Source organism: Stigmatopora nigra, chromosome 13 (assembly GCF_051989575.1).
Source record: "Stigmatopora nigra isolate UIUO_SnigA chromosome 13, RoL_Snig_1.1, whole genome shotgun sequence".
Classification (NCBI taxonomy): Eukaryota; Metazoa; Chordata; class Actinopteri; order Syngnathiformes; family Syngnathidae; genus Stigmatopora; species Stigmatopora nigra.
Window position 1 is genome coordinate 3,854,979 of NC_135520.1, and position 16,704 is coordinate 3,871,682.

General features: G+C 39.3%; 2 protein-coding genes across 7 annotated transcripts; one reads left to right on the forward strand and one right to left on the reverse strand.

Annotated features, from left to right (window-relative positions):
* Window positions 1-169: 169 nt before the first annotated feature.
* On the forward strand, window positions 170-16,233 carry kif15 (kinesin family member 15). Of its 6 annotated transcripts, XM_077731266.1 has the most exons (37): window positions 194-258; window positions 386-422; window positions 6,382-6,491; window positions 7,031-7,061; window positions 7,208-7,394; window positions 7,475-7,551; window positions 7,981-8,018; window positions 8,096-8,193; window positions 8,279-8,455; window positions 8,548-8,757; window positions 9,103-9,228; window positions 9,491-9,613; window positions 9,694-9,844; window positions 10,166-10,257; window positions 10,369-10,578; window positions 10,660-10,834; window positions 10,916-11,057; window positions 11,363-11,504; window positions 11,629-11,799; window positions 12,011-12,139; window positions 12,228-12,333; window positions 12,405-12,570; window positions 12,640-12,790; window positions 12,965-13,050; window positions 13,123-13,201; window positions 13,291-13,377; window positions 13,456-13,560; window positions 13,693-13,815; window positions 13,900-14,046; window positions 14,736-14,777; window positions 14,863-15,027; window positions 15,128-15,219; window positions 15,305-15,359; window positions 15,436-15,473; window positions 15,555-15,678; window positions 15,766-15,897; window positions 16,005-16,233. In XM_077731266.1, the coding sequence occupies exons 3-37, from the start codon at window positions 6,395-6,397 to the stop codon at window positions 16,065-16,067; spliced, it is 4,137 nt and encodes a 1,378-aa protein (XP_077587392.1). In that variant the 5' UTR covers window positions 194-258; window positions 386-422; window positions 6,382-6,394; the 3' UTR covers window positions 16,068-16,233. The 6 variants fall into 6 exon arrangements, with proteins under 6 accessions (XP_077587396.1, XP_077587394.1, XP_077587397.1 ...); XM_077731270.1 differs by lacking the exon at window positions 6,382-6,491 and having other exon boundaries at window positions 170-258; XM_077731268.1 differs by lacking the exons at window positions 386-422; window positions 6,382-6,491 and having other exon boundaries at window positions 190-258.
* tacc3 (transforming, acidic coiled-coil containing protein 3) lies at window positions 1,796-6,572 on the reverse strand. Its single transcript, XM_077731275.1, has 16 exons — window positions 6,414-6,572; window positions 5,512-5,758; window positions 5,319-5,446; window positions 5,209-5,246; window positions 4,161-4,840; window positions 3,956-4,082; window positions 3,802-3,863; window positions 3,582-3,715; window positions 3,463-3,505; window positions 2,980-3,105; window positions 2,804-2,871; window positions 2,685-2,728; window positions 2,441-2,601; window positions 2,267-2,373; window positions 2,069-2,189; window positions 1,796-1,987 (listed from the first exon to the last, which is right to left on the reverse strand). Exons 2-16 carry the CDS (start codon window positions 5,674-5,676, stop codon window positions 1,922-1,924), a joined length of 2,070 nt encoding a protein of 689 aa, XP_077587401.1. The 5' UTR covers window positions 5,677-5,758; window positions 6,414-6,572; the 3' UTR covers window positions 1,796-1,921.
* Window positions 16,234-16,704: the final 471 nt, after the last annotated feature.

Here is a 16,704-nt window from a genome sequence, read left to right on the forward strand (position 1 = left end):
GTTTTCAACAATGTTTTAAAGTCATTCTTGTTAGGGATAGATTTTGTTATGTTTTTTTTCCCCTGTGTGGCCAGTCCAAGTGATTGTTCATTGAGTTCACCTTTCGTCTCCCCACCCCCTGCTCTGACTGACTCAGGTGTTTCTGATTGTCTGATCCACCCCTTTTTTTAGCTATTTTGAACACTATGTTTTGGCAGACTTGGTCAGATTGTCTGCATTGCTTTGCTCCTGTCCAGTTATCCTCACTTTCCATGTCAGGTAGGATTTTCTTTTAAAATTTCAAAGTCTTTTGTTATATTTTTTGTTCATTCTTGCCAGCATCATTCAATGTCTTTGCTTGGATTTTGCTAAATTCTGCATTCACCACCCTGCTAAATCCCGATAGAGCTGAGAATGCTGACAATTCCTTAAGTGGAAATAAGGTAAGCACTAAAGTCAAACAAAAGATAAGAGTCCAAATGTACTTTTAAGAGTGGAAAATTGTTTCTAAAGTGCTGTCAACATCGAAACAGTCTGAGGATGATGCATTTATGAGTACCGAGTACTTGGGGTCAAATATTGACCCCACAAAGGCATTTGATACGGAGAAGAAAGCCACACAAAGTTAACTAAATTCATCCGGCTGTTCCATAAAAACATGAAATGGTCGGGTTCTCTCCTCGAGGTGATGCATCGAAGTCATTTGAGACCCCCAATAGTTCAATCTCTTCTTCACCTGTCTCCTTAAATACTATTTGAAGTGCAGTTCACTTTGGGCCAGAGGTGGGGGACACCCTGAATTGGTGGCCAGCCAATCACAGGGCACAAGACAAACATTTATGCTCACACTCATACCTCGGGGGAATGTAGTGTCCAATCAGCTTACCATGCATGTCTTTGGAATGTGGGAGGAAACTGGAGTACCCGGAGAAAACCCACACAGGACCTGTTATTTTAAGTGTAGTATTTTCCGTGTATTTATTAGTCTATTGTAGTAGTAGCCGTGATGTCATTGGTTAAAGTTTAATAAAAGCAATCCATGAGTGTATTTTTGTGACAAGTGCAATTTTCATCTGTTTGCGTTTACATTACGTCTTTTGCAAGAGCAGTGATGTGAATTAAGTTGCACTTTTCAAATTGTATTTATTTTTTTAAATTTAGGCTTGAAGCGTCACCTTGTGGCGTATTGTATTAGTTAAAATGAATACATAGTTGCGCTTTTCAGAGAAAATTATTTTTTATTAATACATATACTTTATACTTATACATGTATAAATGTCCAAAGCATTCAATTTGAGAAATGGAAATATATGACTAGTATTACATGAGTTGTTCATACATATGACATGATCTCAACACAAGTTAAAATTGTGTACCACAGTAGTACAATAGTGTGTGTGTGTGCACATCATTTTGGTGGGTGATGTGGTTACCCATCAGTGTAGATATTTAAGTCACCAAGATAAGTCCCCTTTTCTTCTATCTTTCTTTTTTTCCCATGAGTGACAGTTACGGCTTAGGCCACAGTGGACAACTGGCGACTTTCTCTTATTTATGCCTCTCTAATGTTCCCTTTTGGAGCTCCGATTTCCTTTTCAATGTTTTGGAAGTGCATTGTCCCTCTGTGGGAGAGTAGTCGCCATTATTCTGGGGAGAAGGGCTGCATTGTTGGTTTGCTCTGAAGGATGGGGCGATGAGGACAAGGACAGTGGTGGGGAGTAATATTGACTTCATGTAGGTGTAAATGGGATGTGGAATTCATTTATCATTAAACCTCTCAGCCAAATTTGTCCTTAGATAAAACAATTCAAAACACTTGTCAGATGTTAATCCTTTTTATTTTACAGTAAGAAATGACAAAAGTATTGACAAAATGAAGACAGACAACACCCAAAAAAATCAACAGCAGACAAACCACTATGTACAATAAAAGTCAAAGCAATCATCCATTCTGGGCATTGCTTATAAGTTCATCGCACAGTTTGGTCAGCTCCTCTGCTTCTTTCACCTGCGATATTCAACAAAAAGTACATTTAAATGTTTACATTTCATAGATTGACTACATTCCCCAGTGTTTGCTAGTATTCACCTTCTGGTCCAGATTCTTTTCCAGAGATTGCACCTTCATTTGCTCACGACGCAACTGGATGTTCAGTGCCGATATCTCCGCCTTCTTCTTAGAGCGCACCTCAGCTATAACCTCATTAGCCCTATTGAAATGAACACAGAGTTTAATACAAAAGGTGTAAACAGGTTTCGATTATTAGCCGAGTGTGTGTGGACATACTGGGTGATTTTCTCCTCGGCGTGAGCTTTGAGAGTTTGGTATCGCATCTCTTCCTTTTTGAGTCTCACCATATAGTCTTGAGCACATGCTTTCAAGGTCTCCTCATTCTGGAGGAAGGAGGAAAAAAAATTAAGTGTCAAGTACTGCCAATTCAGGTCAGGTGGCAGTTCAAACCTTTTTGTAACCCTCAAGGATCTCTTTGTACTTTTCCAGCCGTCTAAAAACATCCGAGAGGGATCTCTCCGTGTCGTTGAGGTCACTGGAGACGGTGTCCTTCTCTAGCAGGACTTTGTCCAACTTGGTTTGAAATTCCTCACGCACTTTCTCATGGTCCGCTGGACAAAAATGTGCAGAATGTTACATGTAAATCTCTTTGATGCTTTTCTATTTCTTTTTTTCTTCTTCCATTGTTGCTCACCTGTCATTTTTGCAATGATAAGCTCAAATTCAGCAACAATTTTCCTATTGGCCCAGGAGAAAAATGCCATCTGATGAGTACAGTATATCAAGTATCATTTCATAGTGCTTTTTTTTTACCTCATTTCTTGACCATCACGTTGCAATTGGTTGTACTTGTCAGACATGAGCTGCTCTTTTTCCTTTGCCTACAGAATGAAATTAATCCAATACATTAATGGATTTGCAATGGAAACTCAAGTGCAAGAGACTTTTTTTTTGGCATCTCTTCAAAATGTCTTTCAAGTAAATCCCACCTCAGCTTGCACTCTGGCAATGGTGGCATCCATGTCTTTCTGACTGTACTTCAGAACATCAATGATGTCCGCCGTGCTTGCAAGCCTCGGATAGGTCGGAAGGTCGCTATTGTGGATTTGGGACGTCTGTGGGAAAAGGTTGACAAAAAAATATATATCTATATCAAGTATATACATATGAATTGTATTTCAAATATTTAAATTTTAGAATTTTCAGAGTTTTACTTTGTTAATTTGCATTTTATTTTGTCCAAGTTACTGTATGAAAGCACTATCTTCTAAATTCTTCACATTTATAATTAGTCCTGTGTCAACTTATGCAATTTTCATCACTTAAGTGTAATTACTTTTTTGTTTAAAGCACAAATGTCAATTTTTTTGCACTCTAAATAATACATCTAACAGTAAAAAAATAGTCTGAAGTCACAGATATTGTCCATCCAATGACATTCATTCTAATTGGTGATACACATTGAGACTTACTGGAGCTTCAGAAGCACATTCCGCCATTAGTTGCGTTTCTCCCCTTAAGTAGACAGAAAATTTGACATTTTAAATTTTAATCACTACATTATTTGACTTTGAGCAAAGCAGATTCATACCGTGACGCAAAGGTGGGGCGAGAAATCTGTAGCGGAATCATAGGGCCTCCTCCTCCACATTTTTTTGGACTTTCTTTCAGCAGGGGGTCAAATTTAAGATATAGCGACTGTTTACGCAGGGCAGACTCCTTAAACTGGTCACACAAAAAGATATTTAATTAAACAATTGAAATCTTATGCTCTGTTAAAGCTTATAAAATAGAAAAAAAAAATCACTCACCCCACTTGAGCCAAATTGTTCCAGGTAGTCAATTTGTCCCTCAAAGTTGTTGTTGACCATAACTATGATATGAATTTAAAAAAAGAAGAAAACATTATGGAAAAGGTTCATTATAGCAACGTTGAAAAATAATTCTAACAGTACGAATACTCACATTCAGTCCCGGGTACAAACATTTCAGTGAAATTTAGCAAGCTGGCCTCTGGTGGTTCAGCCAAATTGCTCATAGGCTTTTCCACGTTGCAAGGTGACCCTTGGTCATCACACGAGGTCTCAATTTTCTGTCAGATTAAAAAAAAAGTATTAAATATTTGTGGCCAATTGAAACTATTTAGTAACAAAACAAAAATTTGTCTCACATCTGCAGCATCTCCAGCTGCCAACTTGACATCTGGGACCTTGTCAGGCAAAGACTTCTTGGGCTGAGATTTCCTTTTCACCTGGTCACTGTCAGAGTCAAACTCCAAATTATTTGGTTGTTTTTCAGTCGTCGAGGCCACAGTTAACATCTCTGAAACAGCCACTTCAGCACAAGATAAGGGATTCACGGTGGCAGTAGGCAGGTCTTCATCTGTGGGCTTGATTGACATCTCTTGTTTACTTTCTAACTTTTGCTTCAAGGGCACAGGGGAATTCTGGATTTGGGAACTGCAAGATTTAAATGGATCCATTGTATCAATGTCATCCAAATTAAAGTCGTAGGACCCTTTGGAAGGCAGGGCGGCGTCTTCGTCAAATGCGCCAGGTTCTTTTTCGTCACCTCTTGGGGTCATCGTCATCGTCGAGGACTGTTCGGGTGTCCCACCGCGTGACTCTTGCTCTACGGCCGGAAGCTTGATTGTGATCACGCTGCTGTCCGTAGAGCTGACTTGAGCCGAGTTGTTGACGAGGGAGTTCTCCGCAGAACAGGTGAAGGGAAGGGTCTCGTCTAGAGCTGAATCGCACTTGTTGGTGGGCCCCTCATGTGTGCTGCTGTCTGGTTGTTTGGGAGAAGGGTTCTTAACAGACCCCGGAGGTGACAGGATCATCCTATTAGAGCCTGCGAAAGGGTTCATGTTGTCCAAGTTGTCAAAGTCCAATTGGTAATTTCCTTTGCTTTGTATCGGGACATTGTCTTCGGGATATGTTGGTGGTTCTATGGCAAAATTAAGAGTAGGATGTGAACAAACTGCTTCGGTTTTTTTGAATAAATGGTTTAAACGGGCTAAGAATGTGACAATTGTTTGAGCCGCTATGGATTTGTAAAATATTTAATTACAGGTGAAACATCCCTCATTTTCGTTAGAAAATTGTGTCCTAATTTTGTTGATTGCGTAACTAAGACTTTGGAGTGTTTTGTTCCTGTGATTGAAAATATGACAGCATTTTTTAATACAATTAAATTAATTAAAAGATTAATTCAAGTACCTTGCGTAATATGCTCCAGCTTCTCTTGTGTCAAAGTACTACAAGGAAAAGAAATTCAGTTAAACACAGTTCATTAATCCATACCTACAATGATTATTAGTTAAACATACATTGTCATGTCAGAATTTAAGGACCCCACAGATCTTGCATCCTCATCCATGGTTGTCATTTTCACTGAATTTGTAGGCGAAACAATCCTTTTAGTGAATGGGTCTCTTCTTGGAGTTTGGAAACAAACCTAAAGAACAAACAAATGCTTAGGTACATGTGGACACCAATTGAGAGCCAAGCACGACGATCTACCTTTACGCCCTTTGGCACGGTCTTGCTCGGGAGGTTTTCAGTCTGACGCAGGATTGAGGGCCTCCCGGTTGGCTGTTCCAGGTCGAAAATGTCACTCGTGTTGCTGTGTTTAGTTCCTCTGGGGCAAAGCACCCGATTTTCATCGTTTACGTCAACAGAGCTCATCCTGTGGATGGAGGATCACCGGTGCAGGCAACTCACTGGAAACCCTCAAAGACACGAGGATGGGCGGGGGTCTTTGGTAAAGCTGCACACAGTTGATAAGAAACATTTGAGAGTTAGTATCAAAATAAATCATAAGGTTGCTTTGAAAAGCTGAAATTCCAGGAAGATATTTTCAATTGAGAGGTTAAGTTCATCTTAGAATGTGGGTTAAAAAAACAAATGAAGACGTGTGTACATTTGAATATTATTTCATAATGATTCATTTGAGTAAAACCACCACCAGATGGCCAATGTTATTTACCATACACGAAAAGTGCCCTAAGAAATGGGTCACGTGACAGCTCACGAGTCGAAGCCTAGTAACCGACGAAACTAAAACGTCAATTGCTCTTTATTGAGAAGTAAATATTTCCTTTGTCATGGTGAGAATTTTGTTCACCAAGGCCGTTGCAGTGCAATTAGCCAGCACATTCTTCAACTTATTTGGCGGCCGAATGTAGAACGGGGTTATGTTCAAATATCAATCCGTTAACGTTGAGATCTTTTAACACCGTTAACCCATAACTTGCATACTTTTGCAGAGATTTAAGAACACGATTGCAATACATGGGACAGCGACGATTTGAGCATTGCCTTCGTGACTAAATAAACATATAGCGAACGTCAAGTACTTGTTTGATGGAGTAACTCGTAAATCTGTTCTAGGAAATAAAATCACATGGAAGTGCGCCACATACCTCAAATTACCCCAAGAGGGCAACTTTACAATGGAAAAGGCTGCAACGATGTGCTTTCGAAATATCCTCGCGTTACTGGTGAGACGACAGTTTCGAATTTAAATAGCTCGGAACCGCCCAGTAAATTGTTGGGATTTCAAATTGGCCAATTGCATGAAATCCGGAAATGACAGCACGGGCAACTCCCGGAAATTGAATCACAAATCACAATGTTCATGTTGTTCAACCTGCAACAAATGTGCTCTCTACGGCTAAATCTTAAACGAAGAAGAAATGCAGGAAGTAATTGTAACGTACCGCCAAATTTGCTTGTAAATATAGACGCTCACCTCTTATTCCAATGAACTTTTAAGATTTTGGACTTTTCTACGTAGCAACTTTTTTGTTTCCACTACGACAACAATGAATTTAGTTGGGAAAGGTAATAAACACCGCCCGATTTCAGTGATATGGAACAATAAACGCGATTAGTTAAATCGTTCAATCACTGTGTATACTATGCCTATACTATTCTGTTTACGGGACTAACGGATGATTTGAATGGAAAAGTACTATAACATTTATAATCAATGTATAAGTTATTCACGATCAGCGTGTGTTTTTTATTTGATTTCTAGGAGGTGTCGATTCTCACCAGATTTCGGCCAGGTAAATGAATCAATGTTGTTCATTTCTATCAAACAGATTTATGTCTCATATACACTCATACTTCCCCAATGCAATCCTATGACAAAAAAAATACATCACGAGCCAGCCATAATAACTACATTTTTGTAAATATTGGGATGTTGCAGCAGTGACAGCGATTCCATTAAAGTTTTCGTCCGAGTACGACCTTTGACCCACGGCACTGGGCTAACAACAGATGGAGATCAGAACTTGTGTCTTAAAGTCACATCTTCCAATACCATACGTTTGCTCTCCAAGCCGGAGCCTCGAACCTTCACTTATGATCATGTTGCTGACATGGACACAACACAGGTTTGAGAAACTTTGTATTCTTTTTTTTGTTCCATAATTCTATAACTGTGTTTTGAACCTTGTGTGTTATTTTCCAATAGGACTCTGTATTCTCCAGTGTGGCCAAGAATATTGTAGAGTCTTGCATAAATGGATACAATGGAACCATTTTTGCATAGTAAGTTCATCAGATTGTCAATGGAATATTACAATGGAAATTATTATTTGCTTGTGTTTTAAGGAGACATACAGACATATTTATATATATAAAAAAAATCACATTGTTCCTGAGAGTGAGTACTAGCAAATTGGGAAAGTATACAAAGTAATGTATTTCAAAATGTGAATTTGGATGGAGGCACCTAATGTTGTAGTGGTTCACTGGTGTGGGCAAGTGCAAACCAACAAAACCTAGAAAAATGTTCAGATATAAAAACTTAATTTGTATTATGTACAGTTATTGTTGTTCTCGTCATATTGATGTATCAAAAACCAGGAAGCCAATTGTTTGATTTACAAATCATTGTAAAGTCCATTTTCCAAAGAGCTGTATGTCCCCTTTTACTTTATTAGCCATTAAGGGCCTCATGAGTTATTTCTTCCACAGTGGGCAAACAGGATCGGGAAAAACCTTCACAATGCTTGGTGAGAATTCAGGTTTATGTTGACTATACTATTGCTTTTGTCAATATAGTAATATGGTAATTATGTATCGCTCCTAGGCCCGTCAGAGTCAGACAACTTTTCAGATGAACTGCGTGGTGTTATTCCTCGCAGTTTTGAGTACCTGTTCTTTCTCATCAACAGAGAAGTAGTAAAGGTCAGCCCCCCTGAGATTTTGTCTTGGTCAACACCAACTACAGATGCAGTTTTTATGACCCTTCTTATCTTTTTCCCCCTTTCAGTCTCAGTCCAAAAGCTTTCTCTGCAAATGTTCATTCATTGAGATTTACAATGAACAAATTTTTGACCTTCTGGACACGGCATCGGCTAGCCTGTTTGTCAGAGAAAATATCAAGAAAGGTGTGTTTGTGGAAGGAGCTGTGGAAAAGTTTGTCAACAATGCTGCCGAAGCATACCAGGTAGGACTTTGTTGGTCATTTCATGAAAATGGACCAACCTATGGACCAATTTTCTTTCATGTTTGGAATTTGTTTTTTTCCGCAATATGTAGGTGTTGTCTCGTGGATGGTGTAATCGTAGAGTGGCCTCCACCTCAATGAATCGGGAGTCTTCTAGATCTCATGCTGTGTTTACTATGACTCTGGAGTCAAAGGAGTCCATCAATCAAGTGGTGAATATTCGAAGGTCTCAGCTCAATCTGGTTGATCTGGCTGGCTCGGAAAGGCAGAAAGATACGCACACTGACGGATCCAGGCTCAAGGTGAACAATTTAGCAATTTAGGTGTCAAAGTGGCGGCCCGTGGGCCAAATCTGGTCCGCCGCATCATTTTGTGTGGCCCGGGAAAGTTAATCATGAATGCCGACTTTCTGTTTTAGGATCAAATTAAAATGAAGAGTATAGCTGTATATTAGACTTCCTGATTTCCCCCCTTTTAAATCAATAATTGTAATTACTATTTAATCAATTTTTCTGTGTTTTTAGTTAAAAATTCATTTTGTAAAATCTAAAAATATATATATAAAAAAGCTAAAATAAACATTGTTTTAGATGTATAAAAAAACTGAATATTCAGGGCTTTAATCCAGTTCTTTTAATCTATTACAGGAGGCCAGCAGTATCAATCGCTCCCTTATGAGCCTCGGTCAGGTGATCATGGCTTTGGTCGACGTATCTAATGGGAAAAACCGACACATTTGCTATAGAGACTCCAAACTCACCTTCCTATTACGGGTGAGTTTTTAAGGCAGTGTTTCCCCAAACACTGTGCTGTGAGCAATGTTCAGGTGTCCCATAGGAAAGTCATAGAATGTAATATGCAGAGAGAAAAATTCATATGATTATAATGAGATTAAAATTGAACTGTTTGGTTAAAATAGATGAAAGACTACAGTAATTTAACAATCAAATGAAAAACACAGTCTCTACATTGTAGAATATTTTAGAAATGTAAGTACAATGATGTTGCAGAACATTGAAGACTCTGATGTTTCAGGACTCGCTTGGTGGCAATGCAAAGACTTACATTATAGCCAATGTTCACCCTGGATCCAAATGTTTTGGTGAAACGTTATCAACTCTACAATTTGCCCAGAGAGCAAAGCTGATCAAGAATAAAGTATGGCTGTCGTCACTGTTTTCCAGAAGGGCATTTTTTTTTAGTTTAAAGCACTTAGAATTTTGTTGTTGTTTTTACAGGCCATTGTCAATGAGGACACCCAAGGAAATGTGCGACAGCTTCAGGCGGAAGTGAAGAAACTTAAAGAGCAGCTTGCTCAGGCTCTATTGTCTCACCAAGTGGATCATGGGAAAGATGTTACACCTGGAGGATCAGGGATTCCCGTTTCGAGTAATTTACACAGCACATTTAATGAGAAAAGGGAGTCCTCGGGTTATGATGTCCTCTACCGACGTCGGTTACAAATAAATCCAAATCTGAAATCTCCATGCACTTTTCAGCTAGAATGGAATATACAGCATCTTATTTTTTTTAAAACCTATTTACATTTTTTGATACAAAATATTTTCACTTTTTGAAATCCAACTTGCGTGTAAAGTCGTGTTACCTCAACACCATACAAACACAAATTCAATCGTCACTCAAGGACTCCCTGTAATGCACTTTCTAATTTTCTTTTGTCAAACAAATCAAATGTTCTCATTTCACCAGAATTGTCCGGAGATGGTAAAAATATTGCCTTGTACAAAGCCAAATTTATGGCTGCTGTCCGGTTGTGGAGAAAGCGAGAAGAAGAAAAGACGGTAAGGCACATTTGATACTCTTTTTAAGTGGTTGAGCAGTTTGACCTGTTTGCTAAAATCACTGGTATCGGATGAATATTAATATTCACTGAAATGGAATGGTGCATGCAGGTTTTGCTTAAAAAAGCATCTCAGCTGGAGGAAGCCTGGACTCAGAAAGACAAGTTCATCCACTCCAGTCGTTTGATCATCAAGTTCCGAGAGGATCACATAAGTCGCCTAGAGAAAAAACTTAAGGAACAACATGGCCTGATTGGAGACATGGAATCCCAGGCTCTCATTGATCAACTAAATGAAGAAATTCGAATTTTACGAGACCAGGTAGAACATTTTCTCTAACCTAATGCCATACTAACTACTTTACGCTTCATATTTCATATGGAGAGTACGTTTGTCTTTAAGGTGGAACATAACCCCAAGATGACTCGCTATGCCGCCGAGAACTACAGCCTCAGAGAGGAGAATCGGCAGCTGCGCTCCCTCGAGTCGGTAATCATTGTTGAAGAGGAAACAGTGCAAGTTGCGCAAGAGCTGGAGGAAGAATTCCAGAAGGCAGTGGAGGCTGAGAACACCCAAAGTAAGATGGGAGGGATCATGTTCCAGTTGGTCGGACTGTTTATTCCACAATGTTTGTGACACACCTTTTATTGCTTTGCAGCTTCAGTTGGTGCTTCAACCTCTTTGGCAACTGATGTGTTTACCATCTCTGCAATGGAGAAACTTAAAACTCAGCTGCTTCAAAAGCAGTCCGACTTAACTGCCATTTTGCAGGCATTTGAGGAATACAAAGAAGTCACTAAGTAAGATGGGAATTTAATTGGGAAAAGTGTTAAATGAAAAAAAAAAACAGTTTAACAAAGTAGGAAAGGCCATTTTTTTGAAAGATGTATGGTTAGGTCAGTTCATTATTAACTCATGTTTCAGTGCCATTGACGACCCTAGATGTCCAATCCATTTTCATTAGAAACATCAAAACAGATTGGACATTTGGTGCTGTCAATGTCAATGAGAATTGGTCAAAGCATTTGATCTGTGGAGAATGCTGGAAAAAATGAGATGATTTTTTTTTTTTTTAACTTTTGTATTTTTTTGGTGTATTGGAAAGGAAGCAGATGTCTCAATTGGAGTCGGACAAAAGATACCTTGACAAGTCCAACAGGTATTTGGAGAACATCTTGGAAGCCACTAATGCCTACAAAAAGCAAGAAGTCTCTGAATTGAACAGAATTCATGTTGAAACTCGAAAGGTGAGGTTTGGATTTACTCAACTATGCATTTTTCAGTCATTTTATTGAAAACATACTGTCAATAGTTTTTTTCCTCCCATTATAATTAAACCTTTCTTAATATTTTTTTTACTCAAAAAATCAGATTCTCACTACTCCCACCAATGCGTGCAACTTGCGTTCCCGTATCGTACCGCTCTCCAGCCCAGAACACTTGAATGGTTGTGTTAACAATCCAGATAATAACATTTGGGCCGAGACACCCCCTTCAGATACAATCGAGATGGCTTTGACTGAGGAACTGCGACAAGTGCAGGTAATTCAAATTGTTTCTCTTAAAGGGCCCTTTCCATCCAAATCTCCCTTTTTATGAATCTAATACTGCCAAACTTAATACATGTGACTTGTTGGAAGTTTCGTGTTTTAAGGGCCATATTTATCTGCCAAGCTCTTAGCAATTGAGATGTATGTTGCAAAATGATCTCTTTTTTAAAAAAAATATTATTAATGATGCCTTATTTCCTCAGGTGCAAGCAGGTCAGGTTCGGGTTCAGCTTGGAGAGGAGGAGCTCAAGAACAGCAAGCTTATGCAACAAATTGCAAAACTGGAAGAGCAGATCCATGTCATGTCACAGGAGTCTGCACTAAAGGAGGAGGTGTGAGATTAGTTTTTTTTTGAAAGTCACAATTTGCTAGAGGTAGAGGTAGAATTTCCAAATAACGGCTTACTTTAAACACATTCAGCAACTTTCAACGGAGCGGACTAACAAGACCAGAGATCATCTCAAACTGCAGGAGACAATCAACAGCTTGCAAGAGAAACAGCAGTGCGAAGTGAAGACTATGGAAGGTGCCGTTTCTGCCATGTGTTTTCAAAACTTTTTCTTGATGACGGATAAATGCATCTTGTGCCACTTTCAGTACTGAAGAATGAGATCCGAGATCTACGGCTGGTGCTGCAGTCATCTGACAAGGAGCTGGCCGCTGTCAAAGAAGAGTTGAAAGTCAGGAAAAGTGAGCAGCAGAAAGAGACCAACCAGCTGTCCAGCAGTCTGATCGCCTCGCAGCTCCAGCTCGAGGAAGTCCAGTAAGCAGACATGGGCGCCGTCCGTCGTTGTCAGCCAATCATATTAATTGAGCAATGTTATCATGCCAGGTTGGATTGGGAGCGGCTTCTGGAGCAGCACCGGACTCTGCAGGATTCTTATGACCAGCTGCAAGCTGAAGCAAAGTTTGATGCAGACCACTCCAGACGGCAGATGCAAGACGGGGAGCAAAAAATAAGTGAACTACAGGCTCAGATTATGGTCAGTCAAGCCAACTTTAACTGTGTCCCTGTGAACCTAACTGTTAACCTTTTACAGTGCACTAATGTAACTTGTTTCTAGCAATTGTGGAAGCTCCACCCTCCCCCTAAGTTATGGTTGCTAACTTGCCAGCCTCTGTAATTCCAACGTGTTTTTTTTTTTTTTTTACTCCAGGAATTAAACAACTCTCTGGAAACAGCGCAAGAGCACACAAGCAGCCTGACCTACCAGTTAAGAGAGAATAAGGAAAGTACATCAAAGTAAGTTTTACAATTGTTTCGCTTCAAAAAATATTTTTAGAGCACATTCAAGGTTTCCCCTTATAATTTCAGAGAACTGAGTGAAACTAATGAAGAGAACACACAGCTGAGTAAGCAAGTCACAGATATGACTGTACAATTCCAACAGCAGGTCAGTTGCCAAAGACAATGCTTTAAAAACACCATACATTTTAATGCTTAGTAAGTTTAGTAAGTGTCATACTTCGATTCCATTTAAAGGTGTCCAAACTTGATCATCTGGAGCAAAATCTCTGCACTGCAAATGAAAGCACAAAAGGCCTGAACCAGAAGATTGAACAGGACAAAGTAGACAATTATTGTCCTTTTCTTCCACATCTTTCAAGCATGTCTTCTCCTAGTCTAAATGTCTTTTATTTCTGTCAGGTTGTCATCCTCGATCTTATCAACCAAACTCGAGACCTCCGCAGCGATCTTAATCATAAGGAACAGACCATTGCGCACCTTACAGGAGACATCAGTGACATCACGGTATTTCCCTATCCAGATCATAATAACAATTCAACTTATTAAATATACCAAGTCAGGAGGACCAACTAACTAACTTACTTAACCCTGGTTAACCATCCTCAAAAATTAATTAAACTGGTGTTCCTGTTTCAGGCCAAATATAATGCCGCTTGCTTGGAAAGAAAAGAAGTTGGGGAGCAAAAGACTAAATTGCAAGCTGAAATCACAGAATTCAAAGAAACAGTGGAGAGGACTATTATCTCCAGCAAAATAGAGGTAAGTTTATTGTGACTATTTAACACTAGTGTGACCATGTCTCACTGTTGATTAAAAGAAGCTTGCGTTGATGTTGTCGGCCAGGTTGAAGTGCTGCAGGATGAGCTCAATTATGCAAATGAGGAAGTTGAAAGACTTACTCTAGTCTTAGATGAGCACAACAACATTCTTCAAACTGCCCAAGAGCAATCCACTCAGAAAGACATTGAAATCCAGCATCTCCAGCAGAAGGTAATTGTCTTGATTCAGAATCTAATCTGCTCTATATGTGATATAATAACGTATTTATTTGAGTACAACGTGCAATTTCTACCAAACAATAGAAGCAACGTTTGGGGGCGTGTTTTACACGAATCCCCATGAAAAACGTCTCTCCGTCGGTGAAAAAGTCGTTATAATGGGAGACGTAATACCTGTCTTTGTCCACCAGATGGCGAAAATCTACCTTCTTTGACAAAAGCCAGCCCTCTTCAAATAGCCTTTGGCAAGTTTATAGGGTAAAAGGGTTGAAAATAAATAAAAGTTGCTCCAGGGAGACGTTTGCGGGGCACCCGCTCACACGAGTCGAGCCAACGGAGCGCTATCCCCGCTCAAGATGTTTGGTGAATTTGATGAGGAGGAATCAGACTTGGAAAAATTTGATGATGAAGTACACTTAAAGGATTTAAAATTGTAAATTCCATTTCAGAATTGTGTTCGTATTGGTAGCAGTTTGTTTAACCAGGTTTCCGTATGTTGGGAATAAATGTTTTGTCACGATGACACGTGTTCAGCATATGCCACTTACAAGTACTGATGCAATCCTTGATCTGAGTTGAGGAAAAACTGGTAAAAAAAAAATACCAATTTCAAATAATGAGTGCGAGTGATGCACAGGTGCGTATTATCCTCGAATAAATACCGTACTTTGATTTTCTCAGTTGCAGCAGCAACAAGAAGCTGTGGAAAGAACAATACCGAGGGTAACTATTTTCTATGATGGTTGCCAAGTATGTGGCTCAATAACATGGTCTAAAAAACAGCCTTTTCTTTTTTTGCACTTGCAAGACCCCTTGCACCCCGGGAAGCTTCAACCGAGACCTGACACAAGTCCTGGAGATTCAGGAGAGGGAACTGGAGAATCGACGGTCCTCTATGATGACCATGGAGATCCTCTTAGCGGAGCTCAATTCCGAGAGAGCTGCCAAGAATGAGGAAATTCGACGGCTCAAAGTAGGAACACTGTTGGGATGCAAAGTTATGCAAAAAATCTAATTGCTACCTCCATAATAAAGACATTGAAAAGATTTTGAGGCCTGTTCTTTCTCCCCAGACACAGCTGAATGAGAAAGAAGTGGCCAACTTAGAGATTCAAGGCTTGCGTGAACAGTATAGCAAATCCTCTCATATTGGAAATCCAAACAGGTTGAGTCAAGTCATTCATTCACCATCACCTTGTGCTAAAATCAAATGGGAAATAATTGAATCATTTTTGCTATCTATCTTTCAGCGAGGAGCTTCATCATGGCATCATTCAGTCTATTCTTAAAGAGCGAGATGAGAGGGTATGTTTATGTTCCTTTTTTTTCTTTGGCTGTTTTCAGATTTATTCATTAATGTTCTTGTGATTCTCTTGTACAGGATAAATTGATGCAAAAGCTTGCGGACACACAGAAAAAGTAAGCTGCCGACTGTATAAGACAAGGATTTTTTTTCTTCCCTACGCAAGTCATTCGATTGTGTTTCTCTTTTGTTTTTAGATTGCAGTCCCAGGAGTCTGCATTGGCCGAATCACAGGCTTGTGTTGAGGAGCTGTCCTCAGAAATTCAGAATAACCGTGTAGAGATGAGCCAACGGGTCCAGGATGAGGACAAGCTCCTTAAGGTCATTTTTCCATTTTTTTTTCCTTCCAAATGAATGTTTAAAAATGTAACACATTGCATTGATGACTCAAATTGTCTTTTCTTTCAGGAGAACGAGCTTCTCCGTCGGCAGAATGTTCAGCTGTCAGAGGAGAATGGAAAACTGGTGGGACACAAGAACCATAAACAAAGGATTGAATATTTGGTTAAGCTGAAGAAGGACAACACCAGACTACAGGAGGTGAATATTATCCCTGTCTGGATGATTAATTCATTGGCTGCCATCATTAATGGCACTGCAAGAGTTAAAAGTTTGGTCCTTTATATTTATTCTCTTTGGTTTCAAAGGAAAATGAAAAACTGCGATCAGAGATGAGCCTCATTCAAGACAACACTGGACCTTTGCCATGAAGCTGGACATCTTTGGCTTTGTAAATATATATTTTTAGTGGATATGTGCCTTTACCATGAATTATTTTCTTAGTCATTTTTGGTTTGTTTTAATTTAGTTTTACTTTCATCTGACTATTGGCATTAAAATGTTATAATATACCTTGATTAAATTCCTTCTAATTACTTTTTAACCAAACAAACTCGTAACAAGGTTATTTCATATACTTTAAAGTTCAAAGTTGTGGTCAGTTTGGACGTATCAATTGCTGTCGCCCCACTTCGCCCCCTAGCGGCCGCCTTCTTCTTAACCCAAGGGTATCCTCAGCTGCATCCATTCAACGATTCATTATAACAATTCCACCATGAAGGGCACTTTCACGGCTGAGCAAATTTCCATCTGACCGACTTTTTCTACCATGAAACTCACAGAAGAGGTGATCGACAAGACATTGCCAGATCCATTGTCAGAAAGGACAAGGTAGGTTTGATTTTTAAACAATTACAAGTTCAAATTCACTGAAGTTCACTCGTTTGGCTTTTCCATGACATGCACTGTTTTTGTTTTAATTTAAAATATTTTCTGTGGCAGACAAAACAATGACAAATGGGAAAAAAACGTAACATTTATTCATGTTTTTGGATGCTGTCCTTGGCA

What these genes read in the sequence shown, in the direction of transcription:
- tacc3 (XM_077731275.1), bottom strand. Translation starts at nt 5,676, where the DNA reads ATGAGCTCTGTTGACGTAAACGATGAAAATCGGGTGCTTTGCCCCAGA. An exon ending in CCGTGCCAAAGGGCGTAAAG is followed by an intron (nt 5,447 to 5,511) that starts GTAGATCGTCGT and finishes TTTGTTCTTTAG; the next exon opens with GTTTGTTTCCAAACTCCAAG. An exon ending in GCTGGAGCATATTACGCAAG is followed by an intron (nt 4,841 to 5,208) that starts GTACTTGAATTA and finishes ACCCTTTCGCAG; the next exon opens with GCTCTAATAGGATGATCCTG.
- kif15 (XM_077731266.1), top strand. Translation starts at nt 6,395, where the DNA reads ATGGAAGTGCGCCACATACCTCAAATTACCCCAAGAGGGCAACTTTAC. An exon ending in ATCAGGGATTCCCGTTTCGA is followed by an intron (nt 9,845 to 10,165) that starts GTAATTTACACA and finishes TCATTTCACCAG; the next exon opens with AATTGTCCGGAGATGGTAAA. An exon ending in TTCGAATTTTACGAGACCAG is followed by an intron (nt 10,579 to 10,659) that starts GTAGAACATTTT and finishes TTTGTCTTTAAG; the next exon opens with GTGGAACATAACCCCAAGAT.